We start from the raw sequence: 24,713 nt of genomic DNA on the forward strand, positions 1-24,713 counted from the left end.
TACTTTTTAAAATTTCCCGGAATTTAAGTGAATACTTCCGTTCCCTATGTTCACTTCCGTTGCCGGTCAGTCAGCTGATAGCATTTTGTTGTGATAGTAATTATAGTAAACAATTGTTAACTATTTGTTTTGTTTTAAAGTACTTTTAATTAAAATTTTAGAATTTAAAAATTTTTAAATTTAACTAGACATTAAAAAGAGATGGAATAAATTTATGTACATAAAAAAAGTATTTTGTGATAACAAAAATTTATGAAATTCAAGTCAGACGTAATTTTTGAGGTTATATATTATATTTACTTCATTTACTTGTTACTAAAGTTCAAGTTAGTATTTTCAATTATTTATTTAATTCTTAATTACTTTAATTAATTTAATTTTCAATATTACTGAAAATTCAATTATTAGTATTTATTTCTTTAAAAATATTATTGAATATTAAAATCAATAGTGAGGTTACAAATTTTATTGAATGTATAGAAATAGGTATTAGGAATTATTTTAAAAATAATCCTGTTTATTAATAATTGAAATTAAACATTTGATTATTAAATTTTATTAAAATTTTTGGAAAATAATTAAATTCTTCTCAAAATTGTATTTAATTCATTTTATTAAAGCTTTGAAAATAATTGAATTTTTGCGAATATTTTTTTTAATTCATCAAAATAATTGAATTTCTGCGAAGAATTTTATTATATTTTAAAAGTAATTTAATTCCTGAGAAGAATTTTTTTTTTTTAAATAATTGAATTTTTGCGAAGATTTTTTTTAATTCGTCAAAATAATTAAATTGTTGTGGAGAATTTTATTAAAAATTTAGAAAATAATTGAAGTTGAATTAATTAGTGCTGAATATACAAAATATTCAGTGTTAAAAATAATATTTAAATATTACAAACAATAGAAAAATACAGTGAACAATAAACAATAATTTTTTTTTAATTTTTAGGTATTATTTTTCAATTAAGAATGGAATTACGTGAACCAAAGAAGAAACCTAGAGCAAGATTGGAGCATAAACAATCTTATCCCATAATTTTCGATGAAAATGGCGAGTTAATTATATTTACTGCACAATTAAGTTCATTAGGTACCTGCATCGCTGAACCGGATGATATGTCAGCAATTCATTCTATGGTATTTGGAAATTAATTAATTCCATTTTCTAAAATTAAAGAGAAGAATTAAAATTCCCAAAAAAAAGGGAAATCCCTTTTTTCGGGAATTTTAGTTCTCTTTTAATTATTTAATTATTTAAATTTATATTTGTATTATTTTATTAATGTAAAATTTAATTTAAGGGCTTTTTTGGAAAAGGATCACTCTCGAGAAGTTATCCTACATTTGGAAAAGCACGTTATGGAGCACCTCCAGTAATCAAAGAGAGACAATGGCTACAAAGATTACAATGGATGAGGGAAGTAAAGGAATTGAGTGAAGAATTTCAAACCGAGAACGAAATGGAAAAAATTATTAATGAAGATGATCAAAGTCAACCAGGAACTTGTATGTTTCTTTCGAGTACAATATTTTTTACAAAAAGTCAGATTACAATGAAATGATTTAATTTTCAAATTTATTAATTAATTATTAAATTCAATTAGATAGAAATAGAATTTATCACTCAGTAAAATTGAATACAAAATATCAAGAAAATTATCGATTCTCCAAGTCAAAATGTTGTCAAACATTTTGATTTGGAAAATTGATCATTTTTTTGATATTTTATATAATTTAATAATTTAATTATCATCATTAAAATTAAAATTAACTCAACAGCCGGTCTGTCTGGAAAAACGTCGAAAACTTCAAAAGCACAAAACTCCAAACTATCGGATATAATTGAAATAGTTGCCGATAAAAATACAAAACTTCAACAACATGGAAAACGAAGTCTAGACAATGATATTGAAATTCTCGATGAAAATAAAGAACCACAGGCAAAACAGTCGAAATCCACCGACAAGCAAGTAGACGAAATTATTCTCGATTCAGCCGAAGATGAGGATATTGTCGAAATTTCCAAGGAGGAATTTAATAAAAAACGTCAAGATTCATCGCAAAGGGATGAATTGGACTTTTCATCAGAGGAGGAAAATAATGACATTGATATTAGAAAAGTTTTAATATTACCGGACAGCGATTCGGAGAATGAAAATTATCTCAATGAAATTAGACCGAGAATTGAAGATGACGGTTTTCCAGTAAAAGAAAGTCTTCATTTAACATTTGAAGAAAGTTTCTTTCTTGTCTTTGCACTTGGTTGTTTGCGTGTCATGGATTTTCGTGGAAAAATACTTTCTATCGAAGAAATTTGGGATCAATTTTGTCGTGATGATATTTATTTTATACAAAAATACGTAATCTATCATTATTTTCGGAGCAAAGGTTGGGTTGTTAAACCTGGACTCAAATTTGGAGGTGATTTTTGTGAGTATATTTGTATTTATTTTTTATCAGGGTTGCTACAAAAATTAACTTTCGTTTTGTTGAAATAATTTTCATATTTTCCCTGCACCTGGAAATTTTGTTACGAAAGAATTTTTTAAAAATATTTGATCAGGAAAATACGTAAAACAACTTCTAAACAAAAATTGATCGATATTTAAACAGAAAAATAATTTTTTTTCTAAATCGTTGATTGTAAATCCTGTGAATTTCACCGACGTCAAAATTCAATTCTTTTTCAAATTTTAAAGTAAAATTATTCTCTAAATAATTTATAAATAATAATTTTTTGAAAATGATTCAAGAATTCAATTATTATAAAATAAATTCAATTTTAAATTCAAATTCAATTATTTTTTGTCAAAAAATATAAAAAAGCAAATAATTGAAATTAAAATTAAATAACTAAAATTAATTTTTTTCTAAAAATAAAAAGTTAAATTAATTGAAATTTTTTTCAATTTTCCAAAAAAGTACTGTACAAACAAGGACCACCATTTTATCACGCATCCTACATTGTTCTCGTTGACGTTATTGACGAGACAACATTAAAAAGAATTCCCGAGAAAGCAATGCGAAGAATGAATCTCAAAGATCTTATGGGAATGGAACGATTAGCAGAATCAGCCGCAAAGGTATAAAATTTTACAATTTTTTTAATAAAAATAATAATGAAGTTCACTAAACTTTTTTTCATTTTCCAATAATAATAATTCTAATTTTTAATATGCACAGGAAATTCTTTTGGCTCAAGTTATGTGGCCGGATTCAGTTCCTAGAGAAAATCATTTAGTGGCTCTTGAAAAATTATCCGATTTCACGGTCAAAGAAATATTAATGAGGCGATGGAGAATTAATAAGAAGTCTACAGCATCCTCTCTTGTTCCATCTGAAGACGAGGAAGATTCGGCATAAGAAAAAAATTTTTTTTCGAAAACCAATTCTCAAAAAAATGTTTTGAAAAACATTTCTCAAAAAAATTACAAAATTAAAAAGGAGAAAGAAAATATCCTCTTTCTTTAATAGTTAATTAAGAGAAGAAAAATTTTTGTTAATAAACCAAGAAAAATATATATTTATATATTTTGATAGAATTTGTGTCTATTTCTGTACTTTTATTTACACGCTTTTATATACATTATTAAAAATTTTAAATATTTAATATTAATTATTTAAATTAGAAATTACTGTTGAGTTTGAGTTTCAGGATTATCTATCCAAACTTTTGTTTTTCGATCAAGTTTCTTTGGGGGAATTCCTGTTCTTCGATATTCACTTCGCTCACTTAAATATTGCTCTGTACAGTAATCTCTAAATTCCTGATTATTAAACCAATATTTTAGACATTCTTGAAGTTTAGAATTTTCTTCTCTGCACTTCCAAGGCATTAGTAATCCAGCATCCTTGCTGCATTTGCCAAATTCTATAATTGAAACAAAAACAATATTTAAAATTATTTTTCAATTTTTCTATTAAAATTATCAAATAATTTATAATTTTTCAATTACCTATCGATACATCTGCGCACTTTTCTTTCCTAGAAAGGTATCTAATTTTCTCTTGAATAAGCACATCTGATTCTATTTTTCTCAAAAATTTATCATCCGGATCGCCTAAAAATAATTTTTGTCGATAATTAATTCTTATTATCATTTTTATCAAAAAATTAATTTTTATTAAACTTTTATTAAATTAATAATTTTTATTCGAAAATTGAATAATTTATGTTTACTAAACTTTTATTAAATTAACAATTTTTATTTGAGAATTGAATAATTTATCAATAATTGACTTTTACTAAAATTTTAATATTATTAACAATTTTTATTGAATTACTTTAATTGAATTATTTTTTATTTGAAAATTTAATAATTTATCAATAATTAACTTTTATTACATTTTTAATAAATTAATTTTAATTCGACAATTGAATAATTTATCAATAATTATTTTTTATAAAATTAATTTATTATTCGAAAATTGAATAATTTATCAATAATTAATTTTTATCTGAAAATTAGATAATTTATTAATTAATAAATTTTTTTATTCAGGAATTGAAATTTGAATTAAATTAGAATTAAATTAACGTTAATTTAAACTTAAAAAAATTTGCGATAAAATTGTTTGTAGAGAAGAAGCAATTAGCAAAAATAAAATTTTATTATTATTAAAATTAAATTTACAATGTTTTTCTTTTTAATAAAAAATTATAACCTCTACGTAACATTTTTGAGAAATTTGTGTGTGAAATAAATTATTTAATTAATATTCCTACCTAATCCATGTGGTCCTCCTGAAAGACTATGTCGAAGAACTGTTTTTTCTCTAGGTTTCTGGCTTTTTTCTGCATTTTGCGAAGATTCTTTTTGTGAATCGACCATTGTCAACTAAAATATGATAATAAAAATTTTCCTCTATCTAAACAGTTATTGCTCTATTAAGGCTTGTTTACAATGCTAAAACGTAGAAAATTTTACACAATTTTACAGAAAAAATTTTCTTACACAACTTTGCAAGAAAAAAAAATTTAACAAAAATACAAATTTAAAAAAAATATAACACTTACCGAGATAAAGTATTTTTTTTTGGATAATTCAATGCATATAATTAAAAAGAAGTTAATTATATACTTCAAATTTTGAATTTCTCGCCATAAAGCAAATCTAAAATCACTAGGTCCAATTCACAATTCACAGTAAAAAATTACGTCTCAACATCGATATTTCAAATAAAGTATAGATCCCTATTTTAAATAAATTATAGAGTTCATAAAAAATAATTTATTTTTTAATACGAAAATCGCAACAGCAATTTTTTTTACTATTGATTACGCATAAAGAAATTTATTTAAAAAAAAATTAAAATACTTTTTATACTTTAAACAGTGCGCCTAAAGACTGCAAACCGTTATACATGGAAGTTAAGAGAGATTTTACAAGGGGCACAATTTTAAGGGTGAATTTGAAATGTTTATTTTAAATAAATAGAATAAAAAATTTTCATTTTTGTTTTAAATTTAATTAAAAAATTTTAATTTATTTCAACCATTCTTCTTTAATTAATTAATTATTATTAATTATTTATTATTATTATTATAACTAACATTATTATTATTTTATTATTAATTACGGATTATTCAATTTTACTTTTTATAACAATTATTTTTTTTTTGCAAAATATTTTTTTGTCATTTTTTTGCAATTTAAAAATTATTATTATTTCAGTAATTATTATTATTAAACAAATTTTTAATAGGTAGTAACAAAGAAGATAATTTTATTTTTATTTAAAAAAAAATATTTTTAATTCTAAAATAAAAAAGAAAATAATTTTATTTTAATTTTAAAGAATTTGTTTTTGGTGATAATTGTTGATTAGATTTTTTTAAATTTAAAACTCGGAGAATTTTTGCTTAAAACCATCGATTATTTATACATTCACCTAATGTCTTCCTTAAAGTTTCTTATCACGTTTTTTTTTAAATACACTAACCCCTATCGATTCCATGACTTTCTTGAATTGAACGTGATTAGAATTTTTTCTCTTATCAAAAAGAATTCGTATATAAGAAAAAAATTGTTTCAAGAAAAAATTATAAATTACTTTTATTTTTACATCTTTTTTTGTTTACTTCAAATTTTATACTTAGTAATCAAATTTTTACCTTTTAATAAATTAGTTTTAGAATTTAATACATTTGATAATAAATATATAATAACGAAAAAAATTGTTTCAAGAAAAAATTATAAATTACTTTTTATTTTTACATCTTTTTTTTGTTTACTTCAAATTAAAAATTTTTTTTTTTTTTTAAATAAAATTTAAAAATGTAATATAGTTGATAATGGATTTTATCTTTTAGCGCTTTTGCTTTTTTTATTTGCAAAATTAAGTGCAAAACAGTGTATATATACAATTTGTGCAATATATATAATTTTCCTAAGCTATTCTCTGCGGTTTACTAAACTTAATTTATTGCTAATCAGGTCAATTCCTAAACTAAAGTAACCTTTGCATTGGTCTAGATTTTAAATTACAGAAGCATTTTTTATTGTAAACTTTAATAGTAATTTAGGTACTTATAAAAGTCTATTGTAATTTAGGAGAAATATTCACTTTTTTGTTTTTAGAGATAAATAAATAATAAAATAAGAAAAAAAAACAAAATTATTATTGTTGATAATAAATTTTCATTTCTATTTATTTTTTCAGATGAAGAAAATATTAAAATCATGTTTTAGCATTTTTAATGTTAATTGTTTTTTATTTTGTTTTTGTTAATTAATATTTAAAAAATTTAAAAAAAAATAAAAACATTGTTAATTGTATTAATAAATTTTATTAACAATTTATATAACAAATAATTATTGTTATTATTCAATGTTAACAATTAACAAATGAACAATTCCTGTTATATTACTCCTGATTTTTTATTTTTAGTTTATTATTATTTTATTTTCATTTATTTATTTATTTATTTATTTATTTATTATTCATTTATCAAATTATTTTTTTATATTTTTATTTGCCTTTTTATTTATTTTTTAGTTTATTTATAGTTTAAATTTAAATTTAATTCAGAAACCATTTAATTTTTCTATATAAGAAAATAAAACAATAAAAATTATTTAAAAATAAAAAGGAAATTTTGCAAAAAGGAATTTTTGCGATTTTGTTTTTCAATTTAATTAATTATCAATCGAATAAAAATACCGCGGAGGCTGATATTTTTCGCTAAATATAAATGAATCAGAAAATTTTAATTATTCCTTTGATGTTAATTATATTTTATTTGTAAAATATAATTAAAAAAATTGGTATATTTCAATGTAAATATTAACTTACGAAATAAAGTCGACAGGTAACTTATGATTTTTTGACTCACCTGAAACAAAAAAAAATACTTCATATTAGAATTATTTATCAAAACAATTCAAAATTAAAAGAAAATAATAATTTCTATTAAATAATAATTACTTAAATACATCTCTTATAAATAAATTTGTTATTTATCTTTTTTAGTAGTTTATAATTTTTCTAAATTTGGAATCGATTTTTTTTTTAGATTTTATTAGGTGTATTATTTTTTTTTATTTTCAAATTTCATGAATTTTACTATATCCGAAGTAAATTTCAGTAAAAATTAGTAAAATTTACTAAAATTTCCTCTGAAAAATAGTAAAATTTACTATTGAAAATTGTTATTTCCAGAAATTTTACTATTTACTTTTACTACTTACGAAGAAAATCTTTTTACAAAAATTAGAGAAATTTACTTTAGAAAAAAGTAAAATTTAGAATTTACTCTTGAAATAATTATTTTTAATCTACGTTCGAAAAAAACTAAAAATATTTGTATACAAAAATTAACTATTCAAATAGTAAAATTTGCTATTAAAAATTTTTAAATTCAGAGTAAATTTTTTAATATCCGTAGTAAGTTAAAATTAGTAAAATTTCCTTTATAAAAGTAGTAAAATTTACTACTAAAAATTGTTGTTTCTAGAAATTTTACTTTTTTAGAAAACAAAAATTAGTGAATAGTCCAAAAATATAGTAAAAGTTGATATTAAAAATCGTCATTGATACTAAAAATCAGAGTAAATTTCATAATATTCGAATGAAGCTTCAGTAAAAATTAGTAAAATTTACTATTCGCACTTTGTGAAATTATGTTCAAAAATAGGAAAATTTACTAGTAAAAAATAAATATTTCCAAAATTTTTACTACTTACTTTTCCTATACTTACGAAGAAAATTACTTTACCAAAATTTGAGAAAATTTACTTTATTATACGTATTAAACTTTACTCTGGAAATAAATTTGTACTACGTTCGAAGAAAATTGAAAAAAAATATACAAAAATTAACTCTGGAAATAGTAAAATTTGCTATTAAAAATCTGAAAATAGTATTACTTGATGCGCAGATATTTCAAACAGTTTGGATTTTACTTCGTAAGTAGTAAAAGTTATTTTATATTTCTTACCTCGTATAAAAAAATTCCCAAGTTTAAAAACTCAAAAAAAAAAAAAAAATAATAATAATATAAAAAGATTTTTACTATTAATTTTAATTTTCAAAAAACTTAAGTTCAAAATGTACCAGAAAAAAAATTCCAAATGTAGATTTTGAATAAAAAATCGTACATTTCCTAATTTCACTATATCAACGAAATATTTATTTGCTTCAGTCATAACTTTCGTTGTTATAGAGAAATTTATTTTTCCTCAGAAAAAAAAAATTCCGAGTCTATAGATTTTTTAATAAAAAAAATATATTTACAGATATAACATGGAGAGAAGTATAAAAGACAAAAAAAATCTTATGTAGTATTTATCCCGCGCCGTATTTCATGTGACACCACAAGGTTTGAACTTTTGTCAAAAGAAATGCGCATGTGCAAAATTTCCTGGCAATTCTTGCCAGTCGATTCTGGAGCCTCGAACTGAGTGTATCTTTTCTTTACAATATATATATAATAAAAAACAAAAAAAAAATCGCGCAATTTACGTTGCTTATTTAAAAATCTAAAAAATATTTAAAAGAAAATAAACGGTAAATAATACCTCGTGGATGTGTATGCATACAATCACATCGACGCACGTACGTACATTGTGTATTATTCACATCGTACGTCGTCGTCGTGGTGAAAATTAAAAATTGTTTTGCATTCAAATATTAAAATTAATTTTTAAAATAAAAATAAGAAAAAAAAAGAAATAAGAAACAAAAAAAAGGAACTGAACTGCAATAGTGCGAATAAATTCGAAAGGAGAGAAGAGAGAAACACCGGAATACTAAAATAAGAACTTTCAAAAATTTACTGCTATTAATTACCAAAAAAAAATTTGTTTTTCTCTCTAAAAATGTTATGCTCTTTCTACAAAAAAAAAACTATTTTTAGTGATTAAAGTGATCTTTGGATTCTTTTAAATTGCCACACACAAACTGTTGCTGATCCCATCGTTAAATATTCAGAGTATGTATTAAAAGATTCTCGAATGTAATTAAAGTAGATTTTGTCTGTTCGCATATTTTACACAATCAGAATTTGTTGCAGTATTCTCTTTATCTTTAAATTTCTATTATTGAATTTGTATTATTGTGTTTGTATTTTTGATTTTTGAAAATTCTTTTCACCGTTGAAGAAAAAATTATTCGATGCAAATAAATATTTACTTGTATTAAAGAAATATTTACTTGTATCAAAGAAATATTTACTTGTATCAAAGAAATATTTACTTGCATCAAAAAAATATTTACTTGCATTAAAGAAATATTTACAAATTTATTCTCGAATTTATTTGATTTCGATAAAAATTATTTAATTAAACTATTTATTTATTTGATAATAAACAAGTAATTGTTTATTAAAATCGAATAAATTTTTTATTTCAGGGTTATATTTTCTATTTTTGAAATTGTATTATTCAGTTAGAAAAAATTTATTTTCAAATAAACATTTAACTGTCAATTATCAAATAATTATTTATTTGTATCAAATAAATGTTTACTTATACCACATAAATATTTACTTGTATCTATCAAATAAATTTTATTTAAGTCATTTAAATGCTACTTGCTTCATAAATACTAATATTATTGGTTCAACTTCAAATACAATTTATTTCATTTAAATAAAAATGATTTAATTCAAGTAAATATTTACTCGTGGCAAATAAATATTTACTTGTGTTAAATAAATATTTACATGTATGAAATAAATTTTATTTAAGTCGATTAAATGCTATTTGCTTCAAATACTAAAATTATTGGTTCAAATATAATTTATGTGATTTTAATAAAAATTATTTGCCTGAAGTTAATAATTATTTCATACTAGACGAGAAATTGTTTATTTGAATAAAATACATTTTTTCAGTCGTGTATTTTCTATTTTTGAATTTATATTGTTCACTAAATAAAAAATATTTTATTCAAAAAAAAAAATTACCTGAATTTTATCAAATATTTATTTGTATCAAATAAATATTTCCTTGTGTCAAATAAATATTTCCTTGTATGAAATAAATATTTCCTTGTATGAAATAAATATTTCCTTGTATAAATTAAATATTTGACTATATCAAATAAATATTTCCTTGTACCAAATAAATATTTATTTGTGTGAAATAAATATTTACTTGCATCAAATAACTATTTACTTGCATTAAATAAATATTTCCTTGTATCAAATAAATATTTACTTGCATCAAAAAAATATTTGCTTGAATCAAATAAATATTTACTTTCATTGTTGTATTTTCCATTTTCAAATTTATATCATTTCAATTGTATTTAAATTTTTTATTTTAAACTTGTTTTGTTGAGTTTATATTTAACTTTTAATTTGTATTTATGTATTTGTTTTTTTCTGCAATATTTTTCTCGAATTTATTTATCACTTAATTATCATTAAGTCTAAATTGTTATTGATAATTACTAATTTTAGCATCAACAAATACAATATTTATGTATAATTAAGAAATAACTTAATTTTCTGATCATCGTCATTAATTCCGATTACAATAATATATTTTTTAATCACAATTTATTAATTAATAAACAATTAACAATTGAATTATTAATTATTTTATTGATAATAATTTATTAATAATTTATCATTAAAAAAAGGTTAATCAACTTTATTTACGAATAAATTAATTAATAAATTATTATAAATAAATTAATTAATAAATTATTATAAATAAATTAATTAATAAAGTTGATTAACCTTTTGTTAATGATAATAAATAATTAATAATCAATAATTTATTATTAACAAAAGGTAGTACTTAACAATTTAACGAAAATAATTTGTTAATTTGAATAAATTTAATTTTTAATTTTTAATTAAAAATTTAATTTATCAGAATAAATTTCTTTATAAAAATTCATTCCAATTCAACTTAAATTAATTAAAAAAGATCGTTATCGCGAAAATAGAAAACTTCTTTACGAAAGTAGGAATAAATTTATAGCCAAAGGGTTAAAAAAAAAAGAAACGCTCATTATTTACTCAAAAACCAAAAATTAAATTTACAAATCTATTCATAATTTATTTGAAAAATAAAATTAAAAAAAAAACTTTTTAATGACGTTACACTCATTAAAAAATATCCTTTTTATTTTTTTTACAGCTATATAGAGAGTGAGAGAGAGAAATGTAATGAAATAATAAAATACTAATGAGTTGTATACGTCCGAGTGAACATGAAATGAAATCTAATTTTTATTAAAACACTAGATGCAATTCCTTTCTGGGAGATAATTTAATTAAAAAATTGAAAAGCGAATAAAAAAATTCGATTATTAAAGTATTGTTATAGATATAATAATATAGGCCTTTTTTTAAAAAAAGGTCACGTGTAATTTAATATTGCAAAAGGTCAAAAAAATATTTCTATCCCCATATGTGAGAATTCAAATAAAATTCAGTTTAAAAATTCCAATAAATTTTTATTAAGAGGGATTTAAATAATTTTGAAGGGTCTTTGTACTTTCCAGAGACTGATTTTTCCAGCATCCGGCGCGTAAATATATTTATATTAAGTCAAGGTTACACCTGAGTTAATTTTGAACTTATATCATCAAATTCCTTTCTAAATTTATAGTCCTAAGATAGAAATATTATTCATAACATATACAAACATTGTCTATTCATTTAATTATCAAATATGGCAAAAAAATATCATTATTATTATTATAATAAATAATTATTATACAAAATATTATTTTATATATTTATAAAAATATTTTTTATTGTTAGGTATTATTATTATTATTATTTATTTTTTTGTTTATTTAGTTTATTTTAAAGTATTATTTTACTTTCGATACTTTTTTACTTTTTTTTTACCATTGTTATTATTATTATTATTATTATTATTTATTGTTATAACATTTTTTTTTAATTTTATATTATTATTATATATTTATTTATTCGTTCGTTTTATTATTATTTTTTGTTATATATTTCTTTTTTATTGTAGACCATATTAAAATTAATTATTATTATTAAACATAAATCGCGACAAATAAAAAATTTCGAACCGAAAATAAAATTATACATACGAGGGGACTTTAGGTGAGCGCGCATGCGTTAAGAGGGGGCGTTAGATCAGCGCGCATGCGTTAAAAAGCAAAGACAGAGAGGGGACGTTAGGTACAATATTACATTATTATTATTATTTAGTTATTTATTTATTATTAATAATATTGTTTAAATTATTAAAAATTAAATTTATATTATTTACCCTCATATTAAAAAAAGTATTCTTTTTTTTATTTTAAATTTTCAGTTTTTTATTATTAACTTTTAATTTTTCTACCTCTGTCTACATTACACTTTTAACCTTTTTTTTTAAAAAAATACAAAACAATATTCAAAGAAACCATATACACATATCTAGAACTTTCGCGCAAAATTAATTTGGAACACGTGTAAAATATTGTCAAAGGGTGTAAATATATAGTGATTTTCTTTTTTCAATTTTTGAAATTTATTTCTTGTCACATACGCATCTAGAAGAGTTAAACCTAAAATCCTATTACGTAATTGGATCGAAAGATTAGGTGGAGACTGAGACCACTAACGGGGTAAAAAAAAGAAAATGGGAGTGACGCGAAATCGGGGTTTTTGTTATAAAAAAAAAAAAAAAAAATTAAATTGACGTTTACATGCTTTTTGCAAAGACACTATAAATACCAATCAGTGAAAATCAATTTTTCTGTTTATCTTCTAGAAAATTTATGTTAACTTTGCGTGTGCGCATATATATTCATTAAAAAATTTGCAATGTATACCTAACAAGAGATTTCGCACCAAATTGCTATTGAACCAAAAACTTTCCATTTTCATTGGAAATAAACCCTTATATGGTATAATTGAATTGTCATTTAAGCGTATTTAGTTTATACTCAATTCTCATTTGCTCCAAATTGTTATTTAACCAATTTCCTCTTTTTTTTGTAATTAAACTGTCATTCAACTGAATTGCAATTTAATTGAATTGACATTTTGCCTCGCAATTTTGCTGAATTATCTAACAATTTTTATTTTATCAAATTTTTGCGAAAAACCAAAATATATTTTAATTAAATTTTATTTTTCTAAATATCTATTTATATTTTGGCTTATAAAGTGTATTTTTATATTAAATGCGAAGATTCAGTGTCGTAGAAATTTAATTGCTTGAAAAAATTTGTCAACTAGCGAGTACGAGACTAGGAGAAGCGACCCCCCCCCCCCCCCACCCTTCACCACTGTGATGGAGCGGAGTGGGGGCCGCTTCTCCTAGTCTTGTGCTCGCTATTTAGTTGTTTAGTTAAATATTTATTTAGTTGTTTAATTTATTATTTACATTATTTATATTCTTTTCATAACGCGGTGCAAAAAAGGGCACTTTTTTGCACCTTGTTATGAAAAATATCGTTCGTAACTAGTGCTAGCAGTTGCCAATTTTTGAACGAGCACTTTTTTTGGAACAAATTGTAGGCGAAGCTTCGCTTCGCATACAGTTTGTTCCAAAAAAAGTGTTCATTCAAAAATTGACAACTGCTCGCACTCGTTACGAAATATACTATATTTACTTTTTTATTTATTTAGTTATTTATCATTGCCTATTTATTATTACTTATCTAATTACTTACAATAAATTCAAAATTCGATTAAATTCTGCAAAATTCTATTTCCAAAAAATAAAAATTCCCACGATCACTTCTGTATGGGGAAATTTCTGATAATTGAAATTTGGCTCAATAAGAGTCAAATTCAGTCAAATGAAAATTCATTCTATTATAAATTTTTCTCCACGTAAAAAATTTGCAGATAAAATGCAAAAAAAAAAGAAAGATGAAAATTTCAAGAATTTTCATAAGAGCACCTCACGATATATATATATATATATATATATATATATATATATATATATATACCTATACAGATATTATTGATTCAGGTGTAACTGACCTGTGCAATGGGAAATGGGACTGGGTTTGTAATTCGCCAAGTAATCGCGTGACTACATCTCCAACAAAACGTGTCATCGCATTTTAAGATAAACGGGGTTAAATAAAATATCACGTATTTTTCATTCATCTCTCGAGAATATAATCCCAAAAAACAAAAGGCTAAGCCTCAAAAAAAAAAAAAAATACATTGAAAAAAAAAATTTGTACACTGAGAAAAAAAAATTTTTTGATTCCAATAAACGATTATTTGTCTATTATAATAGACAAGTAATCGTTTATTAGAATCAAAAAATGAATTTTTCAGCAAATATTTCTCTGCATTAAATAAATATTTGTTTGTGTCAAATAAAATTCAATTATTTTTAATACAATTTTAATGGAATTCCTCGAAAAAGTTATTATTCTTAGAAATTTTATTAAAATTTATCAAAGAAATTTAATTATTTTAATAAACTTTGCTACAATTTATTTATTAGAATTTAAGTATATTATTTTTAATACATTTTTAATTAAATTTCTTTAAAAAATAAAATTATTTTCAAAAATTTTAATAAAATTTTTTGCGTAACAATTCAATTTTTTTCAAAAGAATTTTAATAAAAATTCTTCGCAGAAATCCAATTATGTTTAAAAATTTACAAAAATTTTTCTCCATTTCAATTATCTTTATAAATAATAAAATTTTTCTCCGAAATTCAATTATTTTCAAAAATTCTAATAAAATCGTTAGCAAGAATACAATTATTTTCATAAATAATAAAATTCTTCTCAGGAATTCAATTATTTTTTAAAATTTTAATAAAATTCTTTGCAACAATTCAATTATTTTTATAAATAATAAAATTCATCGCAGGGTTTCAATTATTTTGAATACAATTTTACAGGAATTACTCAAAAAAAATGTAATTATTATTAAAAATTTTAATTCCAATTCCTCGAAAAAATCAATTATTTACAAAAAATATTAGAAATTTTCACAGGAATTTAATTATTTTCAAATATTTTAATAAAATTGTTCGACGAAAGAAATCGATTATTTTACATACACTTTTAATTAAATTTTTTTGAAAAATTCAATTATTCTTTTAGATTTTAATAAAATTCTTCTCAAGAATTCAATTATTTACATAAATAATTCGTGGAAAGAATTCAATTATTAAAGATAAATAAGAAAATTATTTCCGAAAATTCAATTATTTTGAGGCATTGTAATAAAATTCTTTGCAAAATTCAATAATTTTCATAAATAACAATATATTCATCACAAGAATTCAATTATTTACAAAAGTAATAAATTTTTTCTTGGAAATTCAATTATATGTTTAAAAATTTATAAAAACTCAAAATTTCAATTATCTTTATAAATAATAAAATTTTTCTCCGAAATTCAATTATTTTCAAAATTTTTAATAAAATTCTTGTCAGAATTTCAATTATTTTTAATACAATTTTCATCAAATTTCTCGAAAAATGCAATTATTTTTAAAAATTTTATTAAAATTTCCCAAGAGAATTCAATTATATAAAAAATAAAAATTTGTTGATAAATTCTCTATGAAAATTCAATTTTTTTCAATAGAAAAAAATTTTATTTTTTCGTATTGTATAGAAATGAATTTTATTTTTATAAGAAACGAAATGCAAATATGAAAAATTGCATATATAATAATAGAATTTTTAAAACAAATATTGACAACATTGTTAAATTCTATTGTCAAAAATAAAAAAATAAAAAAAAATAAAAAATGAAGGAAAACAGCAAATTTTGAAAATGTGGAAATAAAAGATAAAACTGTTTATGCAAACGAAATGAACAAAAGAAGAAAATTTCTATTGTCCCTATATGAAAACTGCGAGTGCAATCGAATTTAAACAGAATATGGGGGTTGCAATTCAATAAATCAGCTGCCAAATGAACCAAGACACATGATTGGATGAAATAATAATGCACTTTACTAAGTGCTTCACTAAGTGCATTAAGATTATTATTATCAAACGTGTAACAATTCTAATGCATTGCATAGGCATGATACCAGTACAGTTAATTGTAACATTAAATTGGGTTATTATTTCACTTTTCAGTGTTATTTCAAAAAAGTTTTTTTAAAAAAAAAACATTTTTTTTTAATATCACTCTTCAATTTCTATACAATTTACAAATTTTTATTTTTTTAAAATCATTATTATATTATTATAGTAAAATAATTTAATAAAAAATATTAAATAAAAGATTAAATAAAATGTTTAAATAATATTTTTAATTTACATTAATTTTTTTCTTTTTGCTTTTTTTCTTTTTGCATTTTTTTCTTTTTGCGTTTTTCTTGTTTTATTTTTTCTAAATTTTTTCTTTTTATGTCAACACGTGGAATATATATAATATTCAGGAATTATTGTAAATAAAATTTTCCTATATATAGTTATGTTTGTATTTCGTTCGTTGGTTCGAAATAATTAAATTATTTACAATTATACGGCGTGCGGTCACTAGCGAGAAATTTGATCAGAGTTAAGTGACTTTCTCATATGGTAACAAAATGAATTTATGAAACGTGGTGGAACTTCCACTCTCAAAAGATTACAGACTTTTTTTTAAGTACACCAAACAAACAAAAATTTTTATTTCATAAACACGGAAAAAATTAATTTCTACCTTCAATGGAAATATTCAAATATTCACGAAAAATCTTTTAGTCAATCAATTTAGTTTAACTTCTTACATAATTTTTTAATACAATATAATTTAATTTAATTAATTAAATTAAATTTTTTTGTTTCTTATTTTCTTCAAAGTCAATATTAGACTTTGAAAAAACGAAACAAAAAAAAAATAATTAATTAATCTACAAAATGTTTAATAGATTTTTTGTAGAATAATTCTATAGATCTAGTTTTTTGTAAAGAGAAATAATAATTTTTTTAACTATTGATTAATATAATATTATCACTATACAGTATTAGTAATGAGTTTTTTTCTTCATCATATATAAAAAGGGAAAGAAAGGAGTAAAAGGAGATAAGTTATATAAAACGGAAGTAAACCTTCTATATAGGGGAGGAAACGTAACAAATTAAGACATTTTAGTTCGAGCCGTATGAAAAAGTTTCGTATAAAGAAAAGCATCCGCTTTTATTGCCCAATTAAATCGTACATAATGGAAGTTTGATGATTAATCTAATTGTGTACATAAAGAAAGTTGAGGCAATTTTTTTTCTATAACAAAAAAAGAACAGCATCGCCAATTTCTATAACAGACAATTTTTCTTCTCTTTAATAAAAAAAAAGAAAAATCATGCTTTATTATAAATTTTGTTTGTATATTTTTCATTGTCTAAGACCGATCATTTCTCTCATCGCATTTTATTAGATAAGATAAAAAGAATAAAAATGCTTTAATTGACGATATATATACTACTTAACCAATTCCCTTTATTTAACATGGTATTATTTCTCTACTGGTCAAAGATCATCTTGAAATTTATCTTTAATATACAATTCTACAAAGCGTAGATTTTATATTTCAAATTTCTCAATGTTTATATTTATTTTTTTATTATATTTATCCTTATTTTCACTCTTTTAGTAAACATGTTTACAAAAACGTATTTTTTATCGTCTCGCGAAATTAGAAAAAAATCGAAAATTGTTGCTGAAGAAGAGAAAATAGATTATTTTTTTAATTTTGCAGTTTTTTTCGAAGAAATTATGTATATAAACACGTGTGGAACTATATAACTCAGTTTGGCCTGACGTACTTGAATTTAATTACATCGGTAACGTTCGAGTTCCCTTGAAGATATCGAGCAAACTGATGTATTTAGTGATCTAAATTACTGTCAGTTTCCTTGAATGTTCTTCATGCGTTAACATTTTAAAATAATTGGCAGAGTAGAGAAAAAAAAAATCAAAGCTGAAAAAAGAGAGACCAAAAAAGGCCAAGACTAAAAGATGTAACCAAAAACATTTCTAAAAATTCAAACCTAAATGTCCTATTTCAAACTATTTTAATAAACATCAAAAACTGTTTGATTCAAAATTCTGTTTTAAAATTCAATTCAAGATACGAAAAAGATACGAAAAGAATTGCGACATAAAATTCGAAATTCAAATGTCGACCGTAGAACTCGCGAATCTTTGTCTCTGATCAAGAGGATTAATTATTGCTTTCTGTACCATTGTTATTATTTGCTTTCTACCAACTATACGTCAGAAATAATCTTTGGAACAAATGGATCGTATTTGTGCAATCGATATATATCGCATTCCGCACCACACAAACACATTCATTTTGTATTTTCCTGAATCAAGTCCACTTCTCATCTCGCATCACATACATATACATTATAGCAGAAACTGTAATGATCATATATTGCTGCAGCTGATGCTATTCCAAAATTTCACACACAATATCTCGTCTATTTATCCTAGCCACATATACACACATGTTCGATTTTCATAGAATTCTCTCCAATAAACCTAAACCCAGAAACGAGGATAACCATTGTGTTTATTTTCTTTTGCAGATCCGATAATCGCAATCTACTGCCCGCCGGACCACATCATACAAAACGCCTCAGAAAAGCTCATTGTGCTTTCGAATTCACTGTGAAAGAGAACCACCTTGCTCCAATTTTCAGTGTCTCTTCTTCCTTCAAAAAGACTGAAACCAAAAATACTCATCATTGACATCTGTACAAGAACCTAAAAATCATCAAAAAAAAAAAAATTGAGGAACTACAGCTACAAATCTTTACCAGAACCTTAAAATTATCAGAATTACCTTGGAAAGAAATTCAGAAAATACCGGTAACAATTGTACAAGAATGTAAAAATCATCAGCATCGAAAACAAATCCAACGCGTCAAGAAATTATTTCAAAAATAGATAATTGTCGAAAACTAACAGACATTTGCAGATAAATACAGTCGAAAATCTTTATAGGAACTAAAATGTTCTCAGCATCATCATCATTGTCAAGAAATTGAAAAAAAGCTAAAAATCTGGACACAACATTTAAAAATCGTTAGGATCTTCATCTGTACAAAAATTGTCAGCATCATTATCATTGGCAACAAATTTCGACAAATAGACAATTATGGAAAATTAACAAACATTTTTAGACAAATACAGCTGAGAATCTGTACAAGAACCAAAAAATCATCATCATTGTCCGGAAATTGAGAAAGTACCACCGAAAATCTGTACACAAGATTTAAAAATCGTTAGGCTCTTCAACATTATCAATCATTTTAAAAAGTACAACTGGAAAATCTGTAAAAAAAATCGTCAGCAACATTATCATCATCTACTTTCAAAAATTATACTGCAGCATGATCATCATTCTGCGGCAATAAATAAATAAATTGGCTAAAATTAACAAAAACTTTCAGATTTGTACAACCGAAAATCTGTACAAACATTTAAAATTCGTCAGCATCTTCAAAATTGTCAATAAATTAATAAAGTAGAACTGGAAAATCTCTACAAAAATCGTCAGAATCATTATCGTCATCAACTTCCAAAAGTAGATCATTATGCCGCATCAATAAATAAATAATGTGACTAAAATTAACAGAAACTTTGAAAATCTGTACAAAAATTAAAAATTCGTCAGCATCTACAACATTATCAATAAATTAAGAAAGTACACCCGGAGAATCTGTACGAAAATTCGAAAATCATTAGCATCATTATCATTGTCGACAAACTGCTTCGAAAAAAAAATCATTATGGAAAATTAACAGTCATTTTCAGATAAATTCCGTTTGAAAATTTGTACAAGAAATCAGCATTATAATCAGCATCATAATCATCATCATCATCATCGACGTCAACAAATTGAGAAAAATCAAACAACTTGAGAAACAGATCACCATGAAAAACTAACAAGCATTTTCAGATAAATACAGAAAAGAGAAAATCTCGAGATAAATGGCGATTCCTTTCCAAGTGTTACTTCTACCTTGACAATTATTCCCCGAGGAGGAGGAGCAAAAAAAAAAAAAACGCCAGCGAAGGAGAGATTTCTTTCTGAAATATAGCCAATTTAAGGAATTGCGAATGTATGCAGAGAGAGGGAACGATGATTCACTTGTTAAGCTTGACATTGGTTAGATGATACATCAAGAATGAGGCGAAAGGAGTGGTATTAAGATCCAAAAATGGATTGGCTGCCTCTATTCAGGTAGCCAAAAATAAAAACCCAAAAAAAGGTGGCAAAAAAAAGTCTACTATCCATGTACATAAAAATAGAAAGAAATAAGAGCAATTGTACAGACGCAAGTGATTGAAGGAAAAAAATAATATTCAAAATAAAACAAACCAAAAGAGAAAGACTGAAAAAATGTAGGTTTTGCAACAAAACACATTACATATCTAAAAAATGAAATTTTTCATCAAGAAGAAATCACACGATACACTATACACTTTGTTCTTAAAATACAAAACAATAAGAACCTCCTTTTTGGATCTCACTATCAAAAATTAAAGTCCTCAGTGAAAAAAATTTAAATATTAAAAAATTTATTTGGGCAATAAATACACAGTACAAAGTTTATATTTATACATATACATAAAGACAAATTTGCAAAAAAAGGAAAACAAGAAAAAATTGTGAAACTAGAGAACAGGGAATTAGTGCATACGAATTAGTGCTGCAAGGGAAATAAAAAGAAGATTTTAGATTTTTTCGTCACTATTTGTAACAATTATAGAATGGGGATCGAATGAAAATGAAAAAAGTGTGAGAAAGGAAAAAGAAAAGATTAGTGTTTGTGAGTTGTGTGTGAAACTGCGGTTCTCCGAAGTGCGGAAAGCCTTCTTAATCGAACAGAATGGGTTGTGGGCAGAGTAAGATTGGTAACATTTATCCCAAGAACAAGAAGAACAAAAGTACCTCGAAGAAGGGCGACTCGATACGTGAGTATTGACTTTCTTTCACTCTTGTCTTGCACGTGTAACAAATAAATAACACACATTTTTCAGCATTCTTTCTCTTTTTACTCTCGCTATATATACGCGTTAAAACTTAAACATAACAATTTATGATGGCAAAAAGACAAACTATGCAATTTTTTTCTGGATTTTCTTTCCAATTCTTGTTTACTTTATTATTATTTTTTTTTATTTATTTATTCTAAATTGAATAAATAAATAAATAAATCAATAATTTTGTAATAGTGAAACCTTCGTTTCAAAATTGACTATTTTTTCTCAAAAAACAAGAAAAATATGTTGATTCAAATCAACAAGATCTTTGCCAAAATTCATGAAACGAAACATTATATTCGTAGTTTTACAAAATGTTTTTGCAAGGAGCATAATTTTCACTCACTTGGCAGAAATTTTGTTTTTATGATTCAGTGACATTTTCTCATATTTATTGGAAATAAATACTTCTCGTTATTGGAGAACAAAAAATAGTTTAAAAAAATTACTACAGATATAGTTAAAAAATAAAGAACGAAGAAAGAAGTTAAAAAAAGGAAGATGAAAATAAATAAGGGAAGATGAAAATTATGATACAAAATTAAAGATGCAAAAGAGAAGATTAAGATGACAAAGGGAAATGGAAATTAGAATACAGAAATGAAGAGAAAAAAAATGAAAATGAAAAATAAAAAAAAAATGAAAAATAAAAGCAGAAAAATTTAAGACGTAAAATTTTGACCTGTAATTGAGTCGAATCTTAAGTCAATATTATTATTGCTATCAAATTATCAAAAAAAAAAACGAAAATACGTGTAAATAATAGAATTTAGCAATTCTGTATTGTTTTCTTATGACATAAAATTCGATTATAAAATCCGATAAGTATAAATTTTCTTATCAGGTTGAATAAAGGTTAGTCGCACATTACAAATCCATTTTTCTAAAAATCCTCATCTCCTGTCATTGTTTATTCACTTATCATAATATTCCGAGACCTATATCTAAAATTTCTTCAAGTGTTTATCACAATATTTCTTCTATATTACTCAGATAAATTTTTTTCCTATTACAACTTCATCCACATAAATTGATGCAAAATTTGCTCGTAGATAAATTAAAAATAGAAATTATTTCACAATATTATATGCGAAAATAGAATAAAAACTTCTATTTAAAAATTTTAAAATAGAAGAATCGAAAGAAGCTTTTTTTGTTACTGTTGATTGCTGCCAACAATCAACATCAGGAAATTCAGGAAAATCAAGAAATTCAGAGAAAAGTCAAGCAATTCTTATAAATTATTTAATATCCAAGGATTTGAAATTTAAAATTTTTAAAAATCCTAATTCCAATGGAAAAATAATAATAATATTAAATATTTATTTAACAAAAAGGTATTTAAAATAAATATTTAATCATTATTATTTTTTCATAGAAATTAAGATTTTACAAAATTTAAAATTCAAACCTTTTTGAAATTCAACAATTTATGGAAATTTTATTACAAAACATGAAGAAATTGATCAATTTCTTCATGTTTTATAATAATTATTAAAGATCGCCGAGTGATAAAATCATTTTTTTATTATTATATAAAAATATTGTTACTGTAATTTCTTCAAAATTATTTTTTTCATCATTTCAATTCAATTATTATTTTCTACAATTTTCAAATAAAATTCTTCTTTAAATCAATTACTTCAATTATTATTCAATTAAACTTTTTCAAAAAAAAAAATTAATTCTACAGAATTGTTAGTGAAAAGTACGAAAAATAATAATTGAATTCTCCAAGAATTCAATTATTCAAATACAAAAATAAATAATTTATTTAATAATTGAATGTTTCTTAAAATTTAATTTTTATGAAGAATTTTATGAACAACTTTTGAAAATATTTCATTTCTTTTAAGGAATTTAATTAAAATTTTACTGAAATTTATTAATTAAAGAATTTTTTAACACTTTTGGAAAATAATTGAAAACTTTTTAAAGAATTTTTTTAAAACTTTTAAAAATAATTGAATTCCTGAGGAGAATTTAAATAATATTTTTTGAAAACAATTGAATTCATGCGAAGAATTTTATTAAATTTTCTTTAAATAATTTAAATTTTGCAAAGAATTTTAATTAAATTTTTGAAAATAATTGAATTTTTGGCGAAAATTTTTGCTTTTTGTAAAGATAATTGAATTCTTGACAAGAATTTTTTAAAAATTTAGAAAATAATTTAATTTTTTTGAAGAATTATTTTATTACTTTTGAAAATAATAAATTGAATTCTTGCTATGAATGTTGATATTTATCAAAATAATTGAATCTCGAAAAAAAAATTTTATTAAAATTCCTGAGAATAGATTTTATGGGAAGAATTTTTTTGTTTATCAAACTAATTGAATTCTTTTGCATAATTACTTAAAAATGTTTGAAAATAATTCATTTTCTGCGACGAATTAAATGTTATTTATGAAAATATTTGAATTATAGCAACGAATTTTATTATTTTATTGAATCATTGAATGTTTTTTAAGGAATTTATTTAAAATTGTATTAGGAATATTTGAGATTATGCGATGAAAATAATTGAATTCCTAAATGAACATTTTTTATTTATGAAAATAATTGAATGTTTTTGTAGAATTGTATCAAAATTTTTTTCAACAATTAAATCTTTTTATAAATTTTATGAAAATAGTAAATATATTGAAAATTATTTAATTGCGAAAAACTTTTTGAAAATAATTGAAATTTTGCAAAGAATTTTATTTAAATTTTTGCGAAAATAATTGAATTTTTTGAGAAAAATGTTGCTATTTGTAAAGATAATTGAATTCTTGACGAGATATTCGTGAAATTTTTTTTAAATAATTGAATTTCTTCAATGAATTTTTATATTTATCGAAATAATTGAATTTTGAAAAAAAAATTTATTAAAATTCCTAAAAATAATTGAATTTTGTCGAAGAATTTTGTTATTTCTTAAGATAATTGCGTTAAAACTTTTGTAATAATTAAATAATATTAAAAAAATTTATTGTCAGAAATAGAAAAAATTTTTGAAGGTTTTGTATTAGAATAAGTTGTAGTTTCATAGTTTATGAGGCAAAAAAAAGGCACCAAAAATTCAGAATTTTCTTACGAATTCTAAAAATTTAATTTTTTCCAGTACTTTTAATAAAAATCCCTGACTTTTTCTGACTTCCCTGACCAATTCTACTTTCCCTGACTTTTCCCTGAATTCCCTGATTTTCCTGACCTGTGGCAACCCTGATTATTTTTCGAGAGAACTAAAATATTTTTTAGGTTCAGAAAAAAAGTCAAAATTCTGCCTGGAATTCAGGGAAAAAGAAAA

General features: G+C 22.6%; 3 protein-coding genes across 3 annotated transcripts in view; 2 read left to right on the forward strand and 1 right to left on the reverse strand.

Annotated features, from left to right (window-relative positions):
• The first annotated feature begins 88 nt into the window (after positions 1-88).
• LOC122507042 (tRNA-splicing endonuclease subunit Sen2) lies at positions 89-3,488 on the forward strand. Its single transcript, XM_043619554.1, has 6 exons — positions 89-326; positions 953-1,140; positions 1,305-1,509; positions 1,783-2,433; positions 2,926-3,086; positions 3,187-3,488. The coding sequence occupies exons 2-6, from the start codon at positions 973-975 to the stop codon at positions 3,364-3,366; spliced, it is 1,365 nt and encodes a 454-aa protein (XP_043475489.1). The 5' UTR covers positions 89-326; positions 953-972; the 3' UTR covers positions 3,367-3,488.
• A 34-nt stretch (positions 3,489-3,522) lies between these two features.
• Positions 3,523-4,886, reverse strand: LOC122507045 (COX assembly mitochondrial protein homolog). The gene is made up of 3 exons (XM_043619558.1): positions 4,730-4,886; positions 3,960-4,064; positions 3,523-3,874 (listed from the first exon to the last, which is right to left on the reverse strand). The coding sequence occupies exons 1-3, from the start codon at positions 4,833-4,835 to the stop codon at positions 3,636-3,638; spliced, it is 450 nt and encodes a 149-aa protein (XP_043475493.1). The 5' UTR covers positions 4,836-4,886; the 3' UTR covers positions 3,523-3,635.
• Positions 4,887-8,875: 3,989 nt separating this feature from the next.
• The window catches only part of LOC122507046, a 52,747-nt gene continuing 36,909 nt past the window's right edge, over positions 8,876-24,713 (forward strand). The window contains exons 1-2 of the mRNA XM_043619560.1: positions 8,876-9,436; positions 18,955-21,349. Of these exons, the coding sequence (XP_043475495.1) occupies positions 21,265-21,349 (85 nt within the window). The 5' untranslated portion in view covers positions 8,876-9,436; positions 18,955-21,264. The remainder of the gene's footprint in view (positions 9,437-18,954; positions 21,350-24,713) is intronic.

Source organism: Leptopilina heterotoma, unplaced genomic scaffold (assembly GCF_015476425.1).
Source record: "Leptopilina heterotoma isolate Lh14 unplaced genomic scaffold, ASM1547642v1 Lhet_44, whole genome shotgun sequence".
NCBI lineage: Eukaryota > Metazoa > Arthropoda > Insecta > Hymenoptera > Figitidae > Leptopilina > Leptopilina heterotoma.